The sequence below is a fragment of the Rhynchophorus ferrugineus genome, unplaced genomic scaffold (genome assembly GCF_030347505.1).
Source record: "Rhynchophorus ferrugineus isolate W39M unplaced genomic scaffold, kcgeb_rfMv2 rfM3, whole genome shotgun sequence".
Taxonomy (NCBI): Eukaryota; Metazoa; Arthropoda; class Insecta; order Coleoptera; family Curculionidae; genus Rhynchophorus; species Rhynchophorus ferrugineus.
The window spans coordinates 25,069,409-25,087,616 of record NW_027472582.1 but is presented as its reverse complement, the minus strand read 5'-3'; the positions used below and the strand labels follow the sequence as shown (position 1 = coordinate 25,087,616).

Here is an 18,208-nt window from a genome sequence, read left to right as displayed (position 1 = left end):
TTCAATTAATTTGATTAAGAATATATATATTTTTGCGAACGATTTCGTAATCAACTTGCTGAAGGGTACTTAGTGTGTGAATTTGAACAAAATCCGTAATTTCTAAGATCAATTTTCCATTTTGTCGAATAAGAAAAAACACAGTGGACAGCTAATATATGTAAATGTTCGATAGACTATAACTCGGAAACTATAAGAGATAATTCAGTTTAGCGAACGATCTCGTAATCAGCATGCTGAAGAGTAGTTCGTGTCGATTTTGTCGAATAAGGAAAAAGGCTAACCCGTACTAAGTACTCGTGTGAATTGTATATTAAATGAAAAGGACATATCTTAAACTAGACAAATTGATATTTTCAGTAATCATACTGCTGCGATAGTCGTAAGTTCAAATTCCAGAGGGCATGGATTTACTTTAGGTATGTAATTGTAATTGTAAATGTTCTACGCAACAGTGTACAATTCGTCAAGGAGTTAGTCCGATAAGGAACCATTCCAGCCAGGCCAGTAACCAAGCTGAGTAAGACTGGAGGTGTTTTGAAATGGTTTTTAAATTCATTCCTGGTCAATTGCAAGCAGTAGATCCAGTTCAGATAATCCCTATTTGGTAAAAAAGATACTTTAAAATGTAATAAAAAAATATTGAATTTAAACATATTATGTTTTATTTTTTATATTATTTAGTTAATAATTTAAAATATGAACAAAAAAACAAATTGGGGCCATAAGAAACAAACAAGAAAATAAATATCTATATTTTATTATTCTTATTGGCAATTCCAGCAATAAACTGCTCGGTCGCCTAATGCTGAGAATTTTTCTTCAAATATTATAAAACATGATAAAACGCAGGTATTTAAGCCCCCAAACGTCAATCCCCCAATCCTAATGAAAATTCCTCTAGACAAATTTCGGGTTTGATCGGTCTGTTTATATAAAGCTTAGGTATATTGATGTCTATAAACTTGAACCACTACCGGAGTTTCAATCAAAAAATATATGAGTCATACTTAATGACTCCTTATTCGCCAAGAACACGCCAATCTACCATGATTCTAGTCTTATCCCTGCATCTCCTCAAACTACGATCTCAAAAAGATCCCTGATACCTGTCAAACAATTGTTTCACCGCATCCAAAATTCAGTCAAAATACATAGAATTAACTAATCAATCGACAAAATATTTCGGAGTTCACATTAAGCAGTACGTCCAGTCCGCATAAAACTTGATTAGTAAAAAGGGGACTTAAAAAGACACATTATAACACACAAGAAAATAAATATATTCTATTTGAAATATAATTTAAATTAGTGATCGCCCTGTGATCGAAATTCGACCAAAATGTATAGAAATAGAGTAAAGAGAATAACCTAAAAATGATATGTTAATATTACTAAAACCTATTTCGACAATATTTTCTATATAATATCAGAAATATATTTAATATATAACATTAATTAAGGTAACAAATATCTGTATATTAAAATACCTGCAAACTATCTCAAGAACTAACACTCACTAACCTTTCTAAATGGTATTTTATTAAATCTAATTTCCATTATGTTTTAATAGTTAACAAAGTATTAATAAGTTTGAATTACTACATCAATGGACATTATAACAAAAGTATCAAATATTAAGTATATATGATTTTTATTTACTTTTATATTATAATAATCATTACCATGGAAGATTAAATGAACCAATACATACATTTATATTGGTTAAAACAATAATGAATACAATTAGGAACTTTTTACAATATAGAAATTATGTTAAAGTAACGTATTTATAATAATTAAATGAACTATTGAGTTCTCAAAACTTAGGTCTATAAAGCAAATATCTAAAATAATTGATAAAAGGTTTTACGAAAAAATTGTCATAGAGTTATATATTTTATTAAATTAATCGTTAAACATCTTAAAATTTATGAGTAGTTTGAAATATTATATACTTAATTTCACGTTATATACATATTTTAATTATATTATATATTATTTATATTATATATTATCATATTATATAATATTCTGGAATCTTACTATTACAGATAGCTCATCTTGAATGTGTTTTCTACGGCTTTCGTTAATCTACTTCGCTATCTACTTTCGCCTAGCGTCCTACATCAGGGATAAAAACTTACGAACAAATGAGAAATTAAAACATTACTTTTAACTTTTAATGCACAAATTAATGTATTTATTACCTGCAATATTTGTTTACGACTTTGTTACGAAATACTTTTACTAATAAAACCTGAAACGAATTAGAAGTTAATACCAATCAAATTTACAGAAAAATCTTAATACATTTTAAAATTACCTCTAATACAATAATATGCTATGTCTCCGGAACCTTATCAATTACAACCAGTATTCTTAAGCAGAAAAATTTCCTTAGCTATTCAGAGTTTACCAGATATCAAATTAAATCAAATTCTTAAAATTATTGATTGATTAATGTTTAGTTATGAATCTGAAAAAGCTGCTTGCGAAAATATAACATATTAGGATGAAATTTTCGCATATATCGTGTTTTTTGTTCACGTGCACACATTCGTAGTCGATTTATGTACAACAGAAATGACGAATAATTGACTGTATTAGAATTGGAGCTGAAGAGAAATAGAGCGATAAATAGAATAGAGAAAAATAGAAAAATAGAGAGATAAAATGAATTAGAAAATAAAGCATAAAATATTTGTTTATATATTAGGTTTCCCGATCTGACTCCTGGTTGCTTGATTTGGACATATTTCATTTCATTGGAATTTACTTATTTGTAGGGCATATTATACCAAAAATTTGGGCCTAGAAATTATTCATCCGTAAAAACTTTTCCGATGGCAAATTTCAAGAATCTCAGTACACTCGTTTTCCTCAAAAAAAAGGGCCAAATTTTCAGTAAGCCGAAATATAGATGCTTAAGATTTAAAAGAAAGAATAATGCAATTTACAATATAAATAAAGACGGGACATTGGAAAACATCGCTCATATCATTCTGAGAAAGTAAAGAAAGCACATCATTCTAAAAAGGCAGCCTTTAAAAAATCACTTCCTGTATAAATACTGCATCTCCTCAAGGAAGTTGGGTTGAAAACGTCCAACAAGTCATCCAGAAAATGTTGCCGCAAGCTCATCGGATTTTAAATATGATCGGAAACCGTAAATTCTCGCTTTAGTGCTTTCCTAAACCCCTTTAAAGGCTTTTTTGCAATTTGAATACATCAAAGCTGCGTGCACCGTCTCTATTTGACGTTTTTATATTAAAATAAAATTATATATTTACGCCCATCTATTTATATCACTCCATGAAAATTTTATTAAAAAGATATAAAGGATATGTGGAATTTCTCTTTCCCATTTGTTCCTCTGTTAGATTCATTGTATGCAATTCTACAGTTATGAATTAAATTGAATTATTATTAATGTCGTTTATTTTAAATATTTTTATGATATAAATTAGTAGATTTAATATTTGCCTCTATCCAGCTGTTAAGCGCCTGCTATATATATATATATATATATATATATATATATATATATATATATATATATATATATATATATATATATATATATGTGTATATATACAGCAAACATCACATTAAGAACAAACTTAGTTTATCTATATATATATATATATATATATATATATATATATATATATATATATACATAACGCAATAATATGTAATTACTATAATATAAAATTACATCTTCATTAATTAATTTAAATAAATTATATATTTATATAATAAATACATTTTCTTTTACTGTATTCTACAAAAAATATTCTGCTAAAACTACTGGAAAGCTATTGTAGTTGCCTCATTAGTTTGGTTATTTGCAAATAGAGCAACTGTAGTAATTGTATATCAATATTTTTATCCAATTTTTTAATAAACCTACATCCTAAATTAATATAATAACCGTATTTCTTGATTTCGTTTATGGTTAAGTTTATTCTACTACAACATATCTTATTTTTGGTACCTAATAAATTATGATATGAAGGCACATTTAACCTAAGACTAAGACAAATATAAACATAAGATGTATGTATATTATTTATAAACAGAAACGAAATCTTTTTTTAATTAATAAAATTTTTAAAATTGGCAATTTCAAAATTATAATATCACGTGACAGCTGGCTCCAAATATCAACTTCAAACGAATGTTATCGAAATGCGCATTTTCGCCTTGAACTACCCATTCCGTACAATAAATAGATTGTAGGAAGTTGTATAGATCGATATATTTACAATACAATCTTTAGTTAGTTAAGGATTGTTGCTTATATTACCTGAATTGCTGTTATAATGCCTATACAACTTTCCGAAAAAAAACCCGACACATTTATTTATTGGTATTTCCGGCAATAAGCTGCCTTTAAGCTTAATGCCCCGACTTTTTCTTAGAATGTTATAAAACTTGATAAAACGCAAAAGCCTAAACCCCAACTCCAAATGAAAATTACTCTATACAAACTGCAAGTTCGATTTGTCTGTTCCAGGTAGGTGGTGCAGGTATGGCTCAGGTATATTCAGAGCTGAGGAAAATACATTATTTGCTTTATTTAAAACACAAAATAGAGTATTTTAATTATTTTCATTATGTCTTATTAATATAATTATAATTATTAATTATTATTATGTCTTAAAGGCATTATGAGCATAAGGCATAATTTTATGGCAGATTTTGAATTCTTTGAATTTTTTTCTGCTGTAATGCTTTCTGATAACCGACACATTTTGTAACTAGGATAGTAGCATGACGCCAATAAGACAAAATTTGATGAAATCTTTCTAAGCGCCCTTTTACTATAAACATAAACATAACGATAAAATGACTCAGACTATAATCCTACAGCCGATCTAATCTGGTTCGTATAGAAGTTAAGGTAGGATGAAGTTTGCCATAGTAACAATTGTTGCTCTGAATGGAGCCTAAAGCTGAAGCAGCTAGTTTCAATAATTCAATGAATTCCTCCAAGTAGTTCAGTTAAATTATTCCAAGTATTATAATAGAGAAAGAGCTAGTCTTACCATGGATTTGATGATTCAGAACGTTGGATCTGTTACCCTTTTCTACAAACCAATTCGTTAATATAAGGAAAGGCACCCAAATGTTGTTTTCTTTCTTGGGTAGAGACGTGCGTTTATTTAACAAAAAATGTGAAATACTCACAATATTCAAACGCAAATCCCTTTTAATATCTTCGTAAATGAATGGTGAGATAAAGTTCAAGATGAACAAGGGTTTATGTTTATCCAAGTTAATTTTCTATTTTTTCTATTAATTAAGTCCTTTTATGTGATTTACTAAATAGTTCGTAAATATAGTTTTTTTATAAGCTAATATATTATACTTTTAAACTGTCTTATATAAAAATACATATTTTGTAACATAATTAATATTTAACATACAACAAATACACCTTTTTACGTCGATCCAAAGATTGACATACGAGGGTCACTATTTATATTTCGGGAATTGGCAACACTATGGTCATGTAAGTCCATCTGACGGTTCCATCATATAGTTTGACATTTTTGACCATATACTATTTGTTAATTTTATATCTAGTTGAAAGTTTGGTCCCGTCAAAAAATAGAACTAAATCGTGAACATTTTCATGCGATGATTTTTTACGATTTTCGACGTGGATTATCATAACAAGAGTGCATGAATCAACTTAATTTAACTTTTGGAGATGAAGCTGCATCAAAAACCACCGTGTATTGATGGTTTAGTGAATTAAATCGTGGTCGTAGTTCGCTGTCCGACGAGTTTCGTGAAGGTCGTCCAAAATCAGCTGTTCTACCAGAAAACATCGATGCTGTGTGCGAAATGATTAGGCAACATCGTCATGTCACCTATTATGAGATTGAGGCATTCCTAAGCATTAGTCCCACCAGCATATATGCGATTTTACATGAACATTTAACTGTGCGAGAGTTATATCCTCGGTGGATCCCACACAATTTGACAATGGCTCAAAAAAAGACTCGTGTCGATTGGTGCAAAGAAATGCTTAAGAAATTCACTCGCGGTGCTTTGAAAAACGTTTATAAAATCGTGACAGGTAACGAATCATGGATATATTCGTATGAGCCCGAAAGTAAGCAGCAGTCGACTGTATGGGTTTTCCAAGATGAACCAAATCCAACAAAAGCTGTACGCGCACGAGGCAAAGAAAATGGTGGCATGTTTCTTCGGGAAAACTGGTCATATTGCAACAGTGCCTCTAGAGGATCGTAGAACACTAAATTTTACAGAAAACAAACAAGAGACGCCAGATTGTTTTTCATCATGACAATGCGAGCTCTCACATATCGGCTCAAACAAGAGACGAATTGATGGGTCATCTGCCGTACAGCCTTTATTTTGCACCCAATTACTTCTTTTTTTACCGCCGGTGAAGAATAAACTGCGTGATTAACGATAGAAATGGGTTCAACAATGGGCAGAACCTATCTTTGTGAAAGTGCATAATCAACAATTAAGTTTATAAATTCGAAATACAGGTCTTCATTGACAGATACATCACTTAAGCATGCACTGAGTAACTCATTATATTGTTCATATAAAGAAACTCGAATTGAGATACAAAAAATTGCATTGGTTATTTGGAATAAAATCTAACCTACGAAATGTAGTTATGAGGATATTGTGGATGCACCTAGATGAGGTAAGAACAAGAACTTAGGACGAGACATTCGAATCCCAACACTCATAGAAGAAAAGATTCAAAACAAAACATGAAGAAAGAATCCACTTCTATGTTAACATCGAAGTGCTGTAACTATTGGACAACATTGAACTAGCAAGCAGACTTAAGAGAACTAAACCATGTGGTCTTGTGCAGTAGTGTAAAAATGTGCAGTAGTGTAAATCGCAAAGACACTGAAAAGTGTTACTAACTTTTATTTTATTGGAGACTAAGGCTCTAGTAATGGGTCTGTCTAGAAAAGTATCTAATTTTAAGTCACTATAGATACAAATTGTACGTCAGTCGAACAATTTAAAAAAAAACTTCACATTTTAATCAATGTTTGGGTATATAATAATTAAAATATAAAATAATTTATTAATGATTTAATACATGACAAATACATGATAATGATAAACAATAAAACAAAATTCAAGTATTTATTAATCTTACCGTATTGCTCCAAAATCTGCACGCTAACGTTCAGGACATCCAGCTCTTTTTCTATATAGGACATATTTAAAGGATAATAACAGAGTTCCGACAGAACAAGAACAGGACTGGGAGATTGAAAGGATGCCAGAGGGATTACGCAGGCCAGCAACCCTAATAGGTAGAGGCCTGCCATTTCGGCCTCTTCAACCGGTCATTTTGGAACGCATCCTGATGTCATGAAACGGTTTATGATTGAAGGTCAATGCGGCGGCAACAGTAAAGTAATCATGATTAATCTGAAACAAATTAAGTAATTAATTACTGTCATTAATAACTTCGACATTAAACAATTCGATTTAGATTTTAGATTATCGATTGTAGTATTGTAGTCTATTTTTTAACTTAAAAAATCGATTTTTTCATATTTTCAAAACAACACTATACCCTTAAGAGAATTTTTAATTTTTTTTTAATTTTAATTGTTATCAATATAGATATGTGTTTTAGTGATACAACATCTAAATCGTAGCATGTAAAAACCCAATAACCGAAATAAAAGGAATAAATGGAAATCGACAGTCTGGTAAACCTGTAGTAAATGGCAAAAAGTTCCCCCAACCTCCCATTTCAAGTTCAACAGGTTCAAAAAACGCAAAATGGAGCTTTGTCGTAGTCACTATAGTGTGTTACATCTGTCATCACAATATGACTGGCCTGCTTCTTTGACTGTTAATGAGTTTATCATCAAGTTCTACATTCATTTTTTTAGCTATAGCGTCACTTAATTTCTACACGTATTCAAACGTTTACTTTGGTAGTAGAGATGAACGAGAGATGAACGACCTCACCCTTTCTACCGGCGAGTTAATACTCGACCAGACCTTAACTTAAATTTATGCGAACAAATTAAATAAAAATTAACTAATATCTGTTCTATTTTATTCATATACTAATATGAAACCATAGTTAGTATAAGAGACAATAAGAAGCTGTAGAAAAGAAGGCAACAGTGACAGACGGTTTAATACTACAAATCATTCTTAAGCTATTGATATTTTGGTCAACAGATGGAACTAAACTTGTGAATTAAAACTGAACAAAACAACTAAAATTGTGAATGATAAGTAGTAAAACACTTTTGACTATTTTTATAGCAATAGTAGGTAATATTTGGATTACTTCTTCGATTTTTGTTAAAAAATATTTCCGTTCAATAATAAATAAAGCATTTATATAATTTCATTCAGATCATTTTTAATTATGCCATGGATTAGTTTTTTTTTCTATGACTAGGTATATGTTTAATTTTTATATAGTATTTATGGTTATTGTAGATTTTTAGTTTTTAGGTTTTGTTTAAGTTATATTGTGTATATTTATTATAGTATGTTATTTAAAAATAGCATTTAACACATTAAAATACAATAGAACATTTGTGGGGTATGATTCCATTCTATAGAAAAAATCCATTCCTTTTTACAGATCCACAGAACATTGAAATATCAAAGTAATTCTACTTGGTTTAAAATTAAATTGTAAATTGCATGTTCTGAATTATTATTATTATAGTATTCAGTAATTATTTTTTCCTTTTTTTAAAAAGTTAGTTCGTGAAGGAATGTATACATCTCCGTCTCGCTTACACTACCATTGGAAATATAACCCCATATAAAATCAACTGCCCAAGCAATTATCTCCGTCCTTTCCTCTCTCATAATTTATACAGGAAAGTATTCGTACATCTTCGTCTGACAACATGAATTGAAAGAAACAGTCGAACCGTGCATTTGACTGAAAATAGTAATTATTATTTGCTAGTTTTTTGACTATCGATTGTTTCGACTGTTTAATAATAACATAAAACTAAATAAATATCATATATACTTATATTTGACGCTCTGAAGTTGATACGCTCTCTTGTTCATGATATTTTTGTTGAACATTATCAGTGATGTAGTAAATAAAACTTATTAATAATTTGTTGATTATTAAAACTTAATGGGAATTAGATTTAATTAAATGAAATTTTAAAAGGTTAGTGTTATTTTAGTATACCGATATTTGTTATTATAATTAATGTTATATATCGAATATATTGCTGATTGTCAAAACAAGTCTATTATGAGAAAAACATGATTAACTTTATAAATTGTGGTCGAATTTCGGCCACAGGGCCATCAGTAGTAGCAATTAACCGCAAATAAAAGAAGAGTCTTGAAATTACGCCTGAAGCTCACCCTAGTCTACAACTCTCCGGCATGGAGAAGATACAGCTTCCTATATTTGAGGTTTATTTTTTTGAGTTATTATTTTTTGGTAGTCGCATGCAAAATATAAACGAATGTTTAAATTCTACTCTCTCGCGCTTCGCTGTCAAACAATTGCATTGTGGTTTGAAAAGGGAAAGGAAAAGAACGGCAGAAAAGTGCATTCTGCCATAGCCGTGAATGAATTATGAATCACACTCAGTTTACACACAATAGCCGGATGGATATCGAGTTAAACGCCAAAACAGACGTAACACTTGTGAGACTAAGGAAGCGAGAAAGCAAGAAAAAAGAGATGTTTCTGAAAGACAAGAAGGTCTACTTGATCGTGCTGGATTCGGAATGGAAATACACTGAAAAACTCTGACATGTAGATTGAAATATAAATAAAACAGCCTGCAATTTTAATTAGTTTTAATTATTTTTCCCTTCCTTTATTCATCAAAATAGGTCATATCTACACAATAGTAGATACATCTCATAGTATGTTTCACTATTATTATGATCTATTCAAAATAGCAGTGAACCTATGTCATCAAAATGTATAATGCCTGTCAAGAAGCTTATTGAAGTTTGTAAATTCGTTTTAATGGCACCTAATATTTTTCTTCTCATTCTATTCTAGTTAGAAAGAGATAGAATGCTATCTGATAAGTTCGAACATGTAACCGAGTCAAAAGGCCATAAACCGGAAAACATTGTTTTGGTGTTTTGCTTATTTTGATGAATCTAAAATCGCTGCTTAATATTTTTGATTACTCTGATTGAAAATGCCCAGGCCAAATAAATAGTCAGTCACTATAACCAAAATCTCCCAAATTGAAGGGAAACAATATAATTTTGGATTCAGCGAGAAGAAAGTATTTACATACCCTCTATTCAAAATTAAATTTATGAACAGTATAAAAACGACGAGTAGTTTTGTTAATATAAACATAATTTAATAAAATTATTTCAGAGATAACTGGTAATATGAAAAGTACTCATAGAAAACTTAAGGATATGCAGCTATTTGTGGGATAAAAGTCATCACTTGTGTACAGACCTAGGTATTTCAAAATGGAACATTATACCTCCTTTGCCAAGAAGCTAATAAAAAGAATGTAAAGAAAACAAAAGTTGATGGAAAAAAGTAAAAGTTAACTAACATTTGACTGGGTTTTTTAAATCAAAATATTTTTTTAATAATGCATTACTAAAAGCAAAAAGATCCCAACAAGTGATCAGCAAAAGCTGTAGTTGGCTTGTAAAATGTAAAGTAAATTTTGAATATACCATGTCAAAGAATAAAGTGATTCAAATTATTACTTGGTAAATATAAATTATATATAGTGTAACGAATATTATAGTATAATAAATTGTGTTTTATGTAATTTACATTTTTAGAAATAGGCCTGAAAAAAGATAAATACTACATAAATACACGCTCTACAATAACACCATTCAGTCTGGATGAACTCCATCAGACACACAGAAGAATAAATAAAGAAATGGTGGAATTGTGGACTAGTGTTAAATTGGAAGCTAACACCTTAATCAGTAATTTGAATAGTGCCTCAGAATGTGACAGTGAGTGAATGAAACTTTCTGGAGGTAGGATAATGATGCAGTGCTAAGTGATCAAGACAAAGTAATGAGAATGGAAACGAGTAAATGTAACATAAGTATATAATTAATATAGGATAACTATAGTAAAATGTATTGTAGAGTGTTAAATGTTTATGTGCATAAGTATGTTTGTAATTGTTCAGAATATATATGAGCATTTGGTTAAAATGTACGAGCAGATGATGAATACTAACTGTTTTTTCAGATCAATCATTTCAATCAGTTAGAGAGAATATAGTGATTAAATCTAATTTTATGAAGAAAAAATGTACACAGGTAGTAACGAAGTAAAAACTAAAGAAAAGATATACATTAGACATACTGCAATGTTAAAATAAATTATATTTATTTTGTTTCATTATTTTATTTATATTAGAATGTTGTTATATATCGAAGTTAAAATAAACTAAAATGCCTAAAATGTCAACGTTAAAAGCGGCAGCATTGCACCGGTTTTGGCGTCATAAATTAAGATGATAATTTCAGTACGTGAGTTTCAGTCACGTCAAGCTCATTTATTCAGTCGCACTTATTTTTCAATAACATAATGTAACAAATCTTTGTAGTTGTGATACTAAGATACAAAAACAAATAGACAGAGATCAGACAGGGCAGGATTCAAGTCTACCGCATGAAGTATCATCAATACTCCCACCCAAAAACAATTAGAAAATATTTGACGGTACACATAGTTTTTTACTATAAATTTTTCTCATCTTCCTGGAAAAATCGATCAATTTTTCGCTTTTCGAAATGCTATGACAGTCAGATTAGACGGCACAATATCTAGTGAGTCCCAGAACTTCCCATTGAAGTGCAACAGTGTATCCTTCACAATACAAAAGAGGTTGACCCTGCATCTGTGGCTCGTTATTGCTGGTGTTTCTTGCAACAATACATCCTATAATTTATTCAACTTTCATCGCTCAAAGTCACAAATATGACAAATACATCTTACATTAAATATGCTTACTACAATCTTAATTTAAAAATTAATTTATTACTACTGTTCTGTTGTACTTGCATTAATACACAAGCAATGTGAGTACGAGATTAATACATCAGGATGCATTTCCCAAATTAAAATAATATGAAACTAGTTAACCTAAGTTAAGAGTAGCACTTATGCACTATACAAATACATGTGGTTTAATTCGCTTCAATTTTCTGATATCCTGCGTATTGTCCAGTTATCCTGCGTGCTTCCACGTTTCTGTGATTTAGTAACCTCTTTTTATGTTTTAATGCGAAATCTTGGATCACTTCATAAATCTATTTGATTTCGAGATTACCGTGCAGCTCTTTGTTGGTTACGTAGGGATAAGCATTGGTAATTAATCGTAGAACTTTGTTTTGGCAGCGTTGGATTCCTAGTTGGTTTGATATTTTAGTCTTTAATTTTAAGTCAATTTGAGTACATCTTGCGACTAACTGGTACAGTTACTTGATTTTGAATCTGATCTGCTTTGCTTTTTGCCTAACATGATGTAAATTGCCATTAAAATAGCCAAAATACATGCAAACGCCTATTAAATAATATAATAAATTCACTTCTAAATTTGCCAAAAAGAAAATAACATCGCTAAATTTCTTGATTCATCTCTAAAGCCCTACGAATATCCAATTCAGTTTACTTGTCCTTTTAATGAAAATTGAATATTGAGGTTAAGACCTGAATGATTAAGTGATTTCTTTTCACGCGCACCATGAAATTAGTTCAGGATATTCTTAAAAATTATATTGAATCTGTCAAATATTCTCTAAAATTTGATTATCTGATTTATCTCAACTTTAACTGGAACGACATGGTGCCTATATCCATATCATTTCATTTGTTCAAATTATCGATAATCATAATTCTGTAAATGTTCAGGGTTTATCGTTTATGTTAAGAGATGAAAAAGTGAAAAGACACCAAACAGAAACTTATTCTGGGCACATTGCCGTTTAGCGAACATGTGGATTGGGGTTACTCGATATACGATATTTAAAGAACATAATCAGGCAATTTTAATAATATAATTAAAGTTTTATCATTGTTACATGCTGCTCAATAGTGCAATTTATTATAGTAATTTGACACAATCAGTAAATAATAAACTCAGGCTAAACACATACGGACAAAACAACATGGACACTACAGGCTATAAACATCTACCCGCCATTTGAAAAGCCCTATGCTAGTATGTTACTAGGTTTCTCCTCCTCTCCTACTAGACATTCTACACAGAAAACCTCATATGAAATTTGCATTCTTCATGAGTAAATTTGTAACCAAATTTCTAACTTCCTTATAGTGTTGAAAAATCTCTAACGGATGTTTAATGCAATTCAAATCGAAACTTGAAGCTTTCTGGTCATATTATTAACTTCCTGTAAGTACTGTAACAATTCTCTGTATAATATGATAACCATTATACCATCAAAGACATATGGCAGTGTTTAATACACCTCCAATACACACACCATTACCGATAAAAAAGTATTTATAAATTATCTTAAAAACGTATATACAAAAACTAAACTCAAAACTTATTCCTGTACTGAATATGAAAAACATTTCAACTAGAAATAAATACAGTTATCTAGTCTGGAAGTTATTTTCTCCAACCTTATTTACTTCAGGATTGCAATCTAGAATTATGGAGTAGTACTTGGCTTTCCCTTATTTCGTTAATAACATAAAAGTTCACACTTTGGTGCGATAGATCTATTATTTCATATTGTATATCTGGCAACTTTGGAAGTTATGCGTGTGAACATGAAAATAATTAAACTTTATCAAGCATCTTACGATGGTTACTTAAATTAGTCGAATTTATTTGATATTCGATCGATAGGTTAATTTTCGTCTATCTGCTTTTCATCATAATAGTGAATGTAATTATGCAAAAATGATTAAATTATACGCTGATCTGCCGCTGATATAATCTGACATCACCAAAGATAACGTTGAGCTTAAAAAAATCTACATGATGTAATTCGCATTGTAGAGCTATATGGGTTGAAAGTTAATAAGAAAGGCCAAGCTATTGATAACTAACGGATCGGCTGCTATTGAAAACGTAAACAATATTTAGTTAGGACAAATAGAAGAGTTAAAGAACTTGGGATCAGTAATACAACAATAAAAGTTGCATCTAGAGCTAAATTAAAAAACCAAATCAGCCAATCCGCAAAAGCTTTCTAGAGCATCTCTAAAAAGGTGCATGTGGAAATGTGAAAATATTACAATCAAAACAAAAATCCCACTCCTAGAACACTTATTTTGCCAGTTTATCTGTGTGGCTCCGAGATTTGCACTCTGTCTTTTTACTAAGTGCGATGGTTAAAGCAAATTCTGCAACTTTCTCTTAGAAGTCATATTAAGAATAAAGTTGTTCGATTATGGTGTGAAAACCAGAGCTGGACAAAATACATGATTTGGTTTAATTAAAATACAAATTATAATAATAAATAAAATAAAACATACAAAATACGACGGTGAATCAAATAAAAACCGTAATTTTATTATTCAGCTTAGCACGTAATTCCGATCTAGAGGATTCGATGCTCGAGTGTTCTTTGGCTTATGAGGAGGGGGAAAACCGGTGTGGGTAGCAGCTGTGCTCGATTCTGTCCATTACGGGTGTCGGCTACCGAGAAATATATAATAATTTTAATATCTATAAATAATTAGTCAACTAAATTAACAAAAACTTAAACGATAAAAATATTGCTCCGTTGCATTTCTCGATATTTCTCAGGCCTTCGACAAGGTTTGGCACACTAGACTGCATGTTAAATTGAAAAAGCTTTTGCCCCATACGCACTTTCAATTGCCGAAATCGTACCTCACAGAGAGACATTTTATTGTCAAACAGGGTGACGAATACACTGACCTACACCCAATATATTCGAGTGTTCTGCAGGGCAGTGTCTTGGCACATTGTTATATCTTATGTATACAGCTGACCTACCGACCTCAAGAAACACAACTGTTGCAACATATGCTGACAATACAACGGTTTTATCATCACACGAGGATCCAATATCAACCACAAGAAACCTCCAACTTGAACAACAAAGTTGAATTCTGGTTGAAAACGTGGCGTATCAAAGCAAATGAGACAAAATCTGCCCATGTGACATTCACTCTTTGCAGAAGAACATGTCCCTCAGTAAAATTGAATAATCATGAACTTCCACAAGCAGACAACGTTAATATCTGGGAATGCATTTCGATCGACGTTTGACATAGAAAAAACATATAGTTACAAAACGCAAACAGCTTGAGCTTAGACTAAACCAAATGTATTGGCTGAGGGCGTAACTCTAAATTATCATTAAATAATAAAGTTTTGCTTTATAAGTCAATACTTAAGCCCATTTGGACCTATGGTATTGAACTGTGGGGTACTACTAGCAAATCTAACATAGATATCCTCCAGTCATCACCGATGCCCCATATTACGTATCCAACAAACTGATTCAGCGTGATATCCCCATAGAATCCATAACCAGTGTGATTCGGAGTGTTAGTACGAAGTACTCTGAAAGACTATTAGTGCATTCCAATCATAGAAAAAACAGAAATTTCACGGTGTAGGCGACCTTGGGGAAAGGTTTTGTTTAGTTCAATCAAATGTAGCGCTGCGATCGCAAATTGTGATTGGGTAGTTTAAATTCATGGTGCCGCCACTGTACATGGAACGTGATTGGTCGATCAAATTGTGTGAAGTCAGCATTTTCTATAGCCGTCCCTTTTTAAGTTTGTTGTGTTAAGGTTTTGGTTTTTGTTTAGATGAAGAAATCTTCGTTTTACGTTGTTGCATAAAAAAGTCTTACAAGAAGGTAATAATTAAGATAACTGGATAATTAGTAGTAATAAATATTACTTTTAATTGTAAAATATCCCTAAAATATTTGTAATATTTTTTAGAACAATCAGTGTTCAATAATTTTATAGTAGAGTTATTGTATATTTAAATTTGATTGTATTGTTAAGAAAATATTTGTTACAGTGCCATCAATTAAAAATTTAATTGCTTTTTTTAGGGGATTTATTACCTTAAAGAAATCTATTTCGTCTAAATTTACAAATAACTGCATTGGTTTAACAAATCTTAACCAAGATTGCTTAAAGAATTATGTTAGGTCATGGAGGTAGAAACAGCATCCTTCACCTAGTATGTTCGAGAAATCTTTAAAGGGCCACATCATCACTTCAGTCTTTTTACATTATTCACCCGGAGAAAATTGTGAAGAAGATGAACATGCTAGATAACTTATATTCTTTTTTAACGGGACATCTAGTACCACTTGAGGTTGTTAAATCACCAGTTGAGTCTATATTTTCAGTTCCAGAGAACTTTGCTCTGTGAAGAACAAGAGTCTAATATTGTATTTTAGTTCTATTTCAGGTTATTTAACAAAACTTCTAAAAAAGTCTTCTAAAAAAACTTTGTCTACATTCTATATTAAGTAGTTCCACAGATTACTCTAAAATCTAAATATGTTTAAAAAACACAAACATTTTTAGTGTTTCAACTGTCCAATCCATAATGATTTTCACGACCAAATTTTAAAAGTTATTATGAGGTGTGATTGTATTTTTGGTTTAATGAAGTTAATGCAATATCAACAGAGATGAATTTAAAGTTTACCTTCAATATATCAAGATAAGTTAGAACTCTAATAGATCCTTTAAAATTGATGGCACTAAACAAATATGGGAAGGCGTTATAGAAGAATTATAGATATTTTAATTTTTCCTAGAATAGAGTTTCTAATCTTTAGAGTTTCTACAAAATTTACTGTCAGGTGTTCAATTCAAATACTGCCCAACCCTAGTACCAATCAGTGAACAGTTTCACTGCAAATGTGCATTTTTTAAATGTATTTTTCATATAATTATTATAATTATAAATTAATTCGGTTAGATTGTAAAAAAGAATTAATTTTTTTTGGGTTTAGAACCAAAACGGCAATTATAAATTATTTGAATATTAATTTTTGCCTAAGAAAAAAATTTAAAAAAAATCAATGAATTGGGCATTTAATTACATAATATTTTGTCGTATTTATAACTTTACTTTCACTTATAACTTGAATTTTTCGTTTTGTTTTTGTTTGTAAATTGTCTATGTATGTAGTATCACATTTTGGTTAGATTTTTAAAAATCAAAACACACTGAAAATATATCTATCAGGGAGCTTGACCGACTTCGTCGCTATATAATCCGATATGGTAAGGTGGTGCTATTTCATCTAGCTCCCGCTACACATTTGTTGACGATTATACACAACTTTTCCTTCGCAACTCTGCTATAAGAGTTTTATAATTCATTCGAATCTCATCGAATCGCATTCCTCTCTCCTAATAAGTATAATTTTTTACAAGCATTACTGTTTGATATAATCTTGCTGACCATTGTGATTTATGATATTGTAGATTGCAACACCTTTTAATTAGGATACCAATTTTAATAATAAATTCATTGCACTAACAATATTACTCACATAAAGAAAAATAAAAGAGCAACGTAATATAAAATAATAAAAATGAAAAATCCGGCATTAAAATTTAGACATATATTAAGCAAAATAAAAATAATAACAAAAATATTTGAGTTTTTCCAATAGTAGAAAATGTTTAGATTTTATGATTTTAATATATTGTCAGCTCGTGTTAAAGAATGCGCCAAATTGTGATAATAAAATGTCATAATAATAATAAATCATCCGAATAAACCGTTAAAATAAAACGTTTTATATTTAGAGTTTTAAAAAATACCTATAATTAACTAAATTTCCGTTATCATTTAAGGGAATATTTATTATATAAAATAACAATCATATAACAGAACGGTAAAGTATTTATTTATTAAAATCCAAAATTTTTCCAATATGACTTTTAATTTTATTAAATAAAACTAACATAGTTAAAGGTTGACATAAAGCACTGAGGTAAAAAACTTAATAGGCAAACAGGTCAAACTTAATAGCAACTATATACAAAAAATTTATTATTGCTGTTACATTTTGCTTCGATAAAAACAATGTTTATTTCAGCTTACCTTCAGAAATAAGCTTCAATTAACAATGTGTGATATTTTCAATTGTCGCAACTTAACGAACGAAATCTGCGATCCTGCAAAAAAAAGGATCACAGACCCAACGGAACCGATGTATCGCA

The 18,208-nt window shown here is 30.2% G+C and overlaps 1 protein-coding gene across 1 annotated transcript in view; it reads right to left on the bottom strand.

The window, feature by feature from the left end:
* Nucleotides 1-18,194, bottom strand: part of LOC143192913 (retinal guanylyl cyclase 2) — a 190,139-nt gene extending 171,945 nt beyond the window's left edge. The window contains exons 1-2 of the mRNA XM_076398735.1: nt 18,090-18,194; nt 7,175-7,452 (exon numbers count right to left, since the gene is read on the bottom strand). Of these exons, the coding sequence (XP_076254850.1) occupies nt 7,175-7,349 (175 nt within the window). The 5' untranslated portion in view covers nt 7,350-7,452; nt 18,090-18,194. The remainder of the gene's footprint in view (nt 1-7,174; nt 7,453-18,089) is intronic.
* Nucleotides 18,195-18,208: the final 14 nt, after the last annotated feature.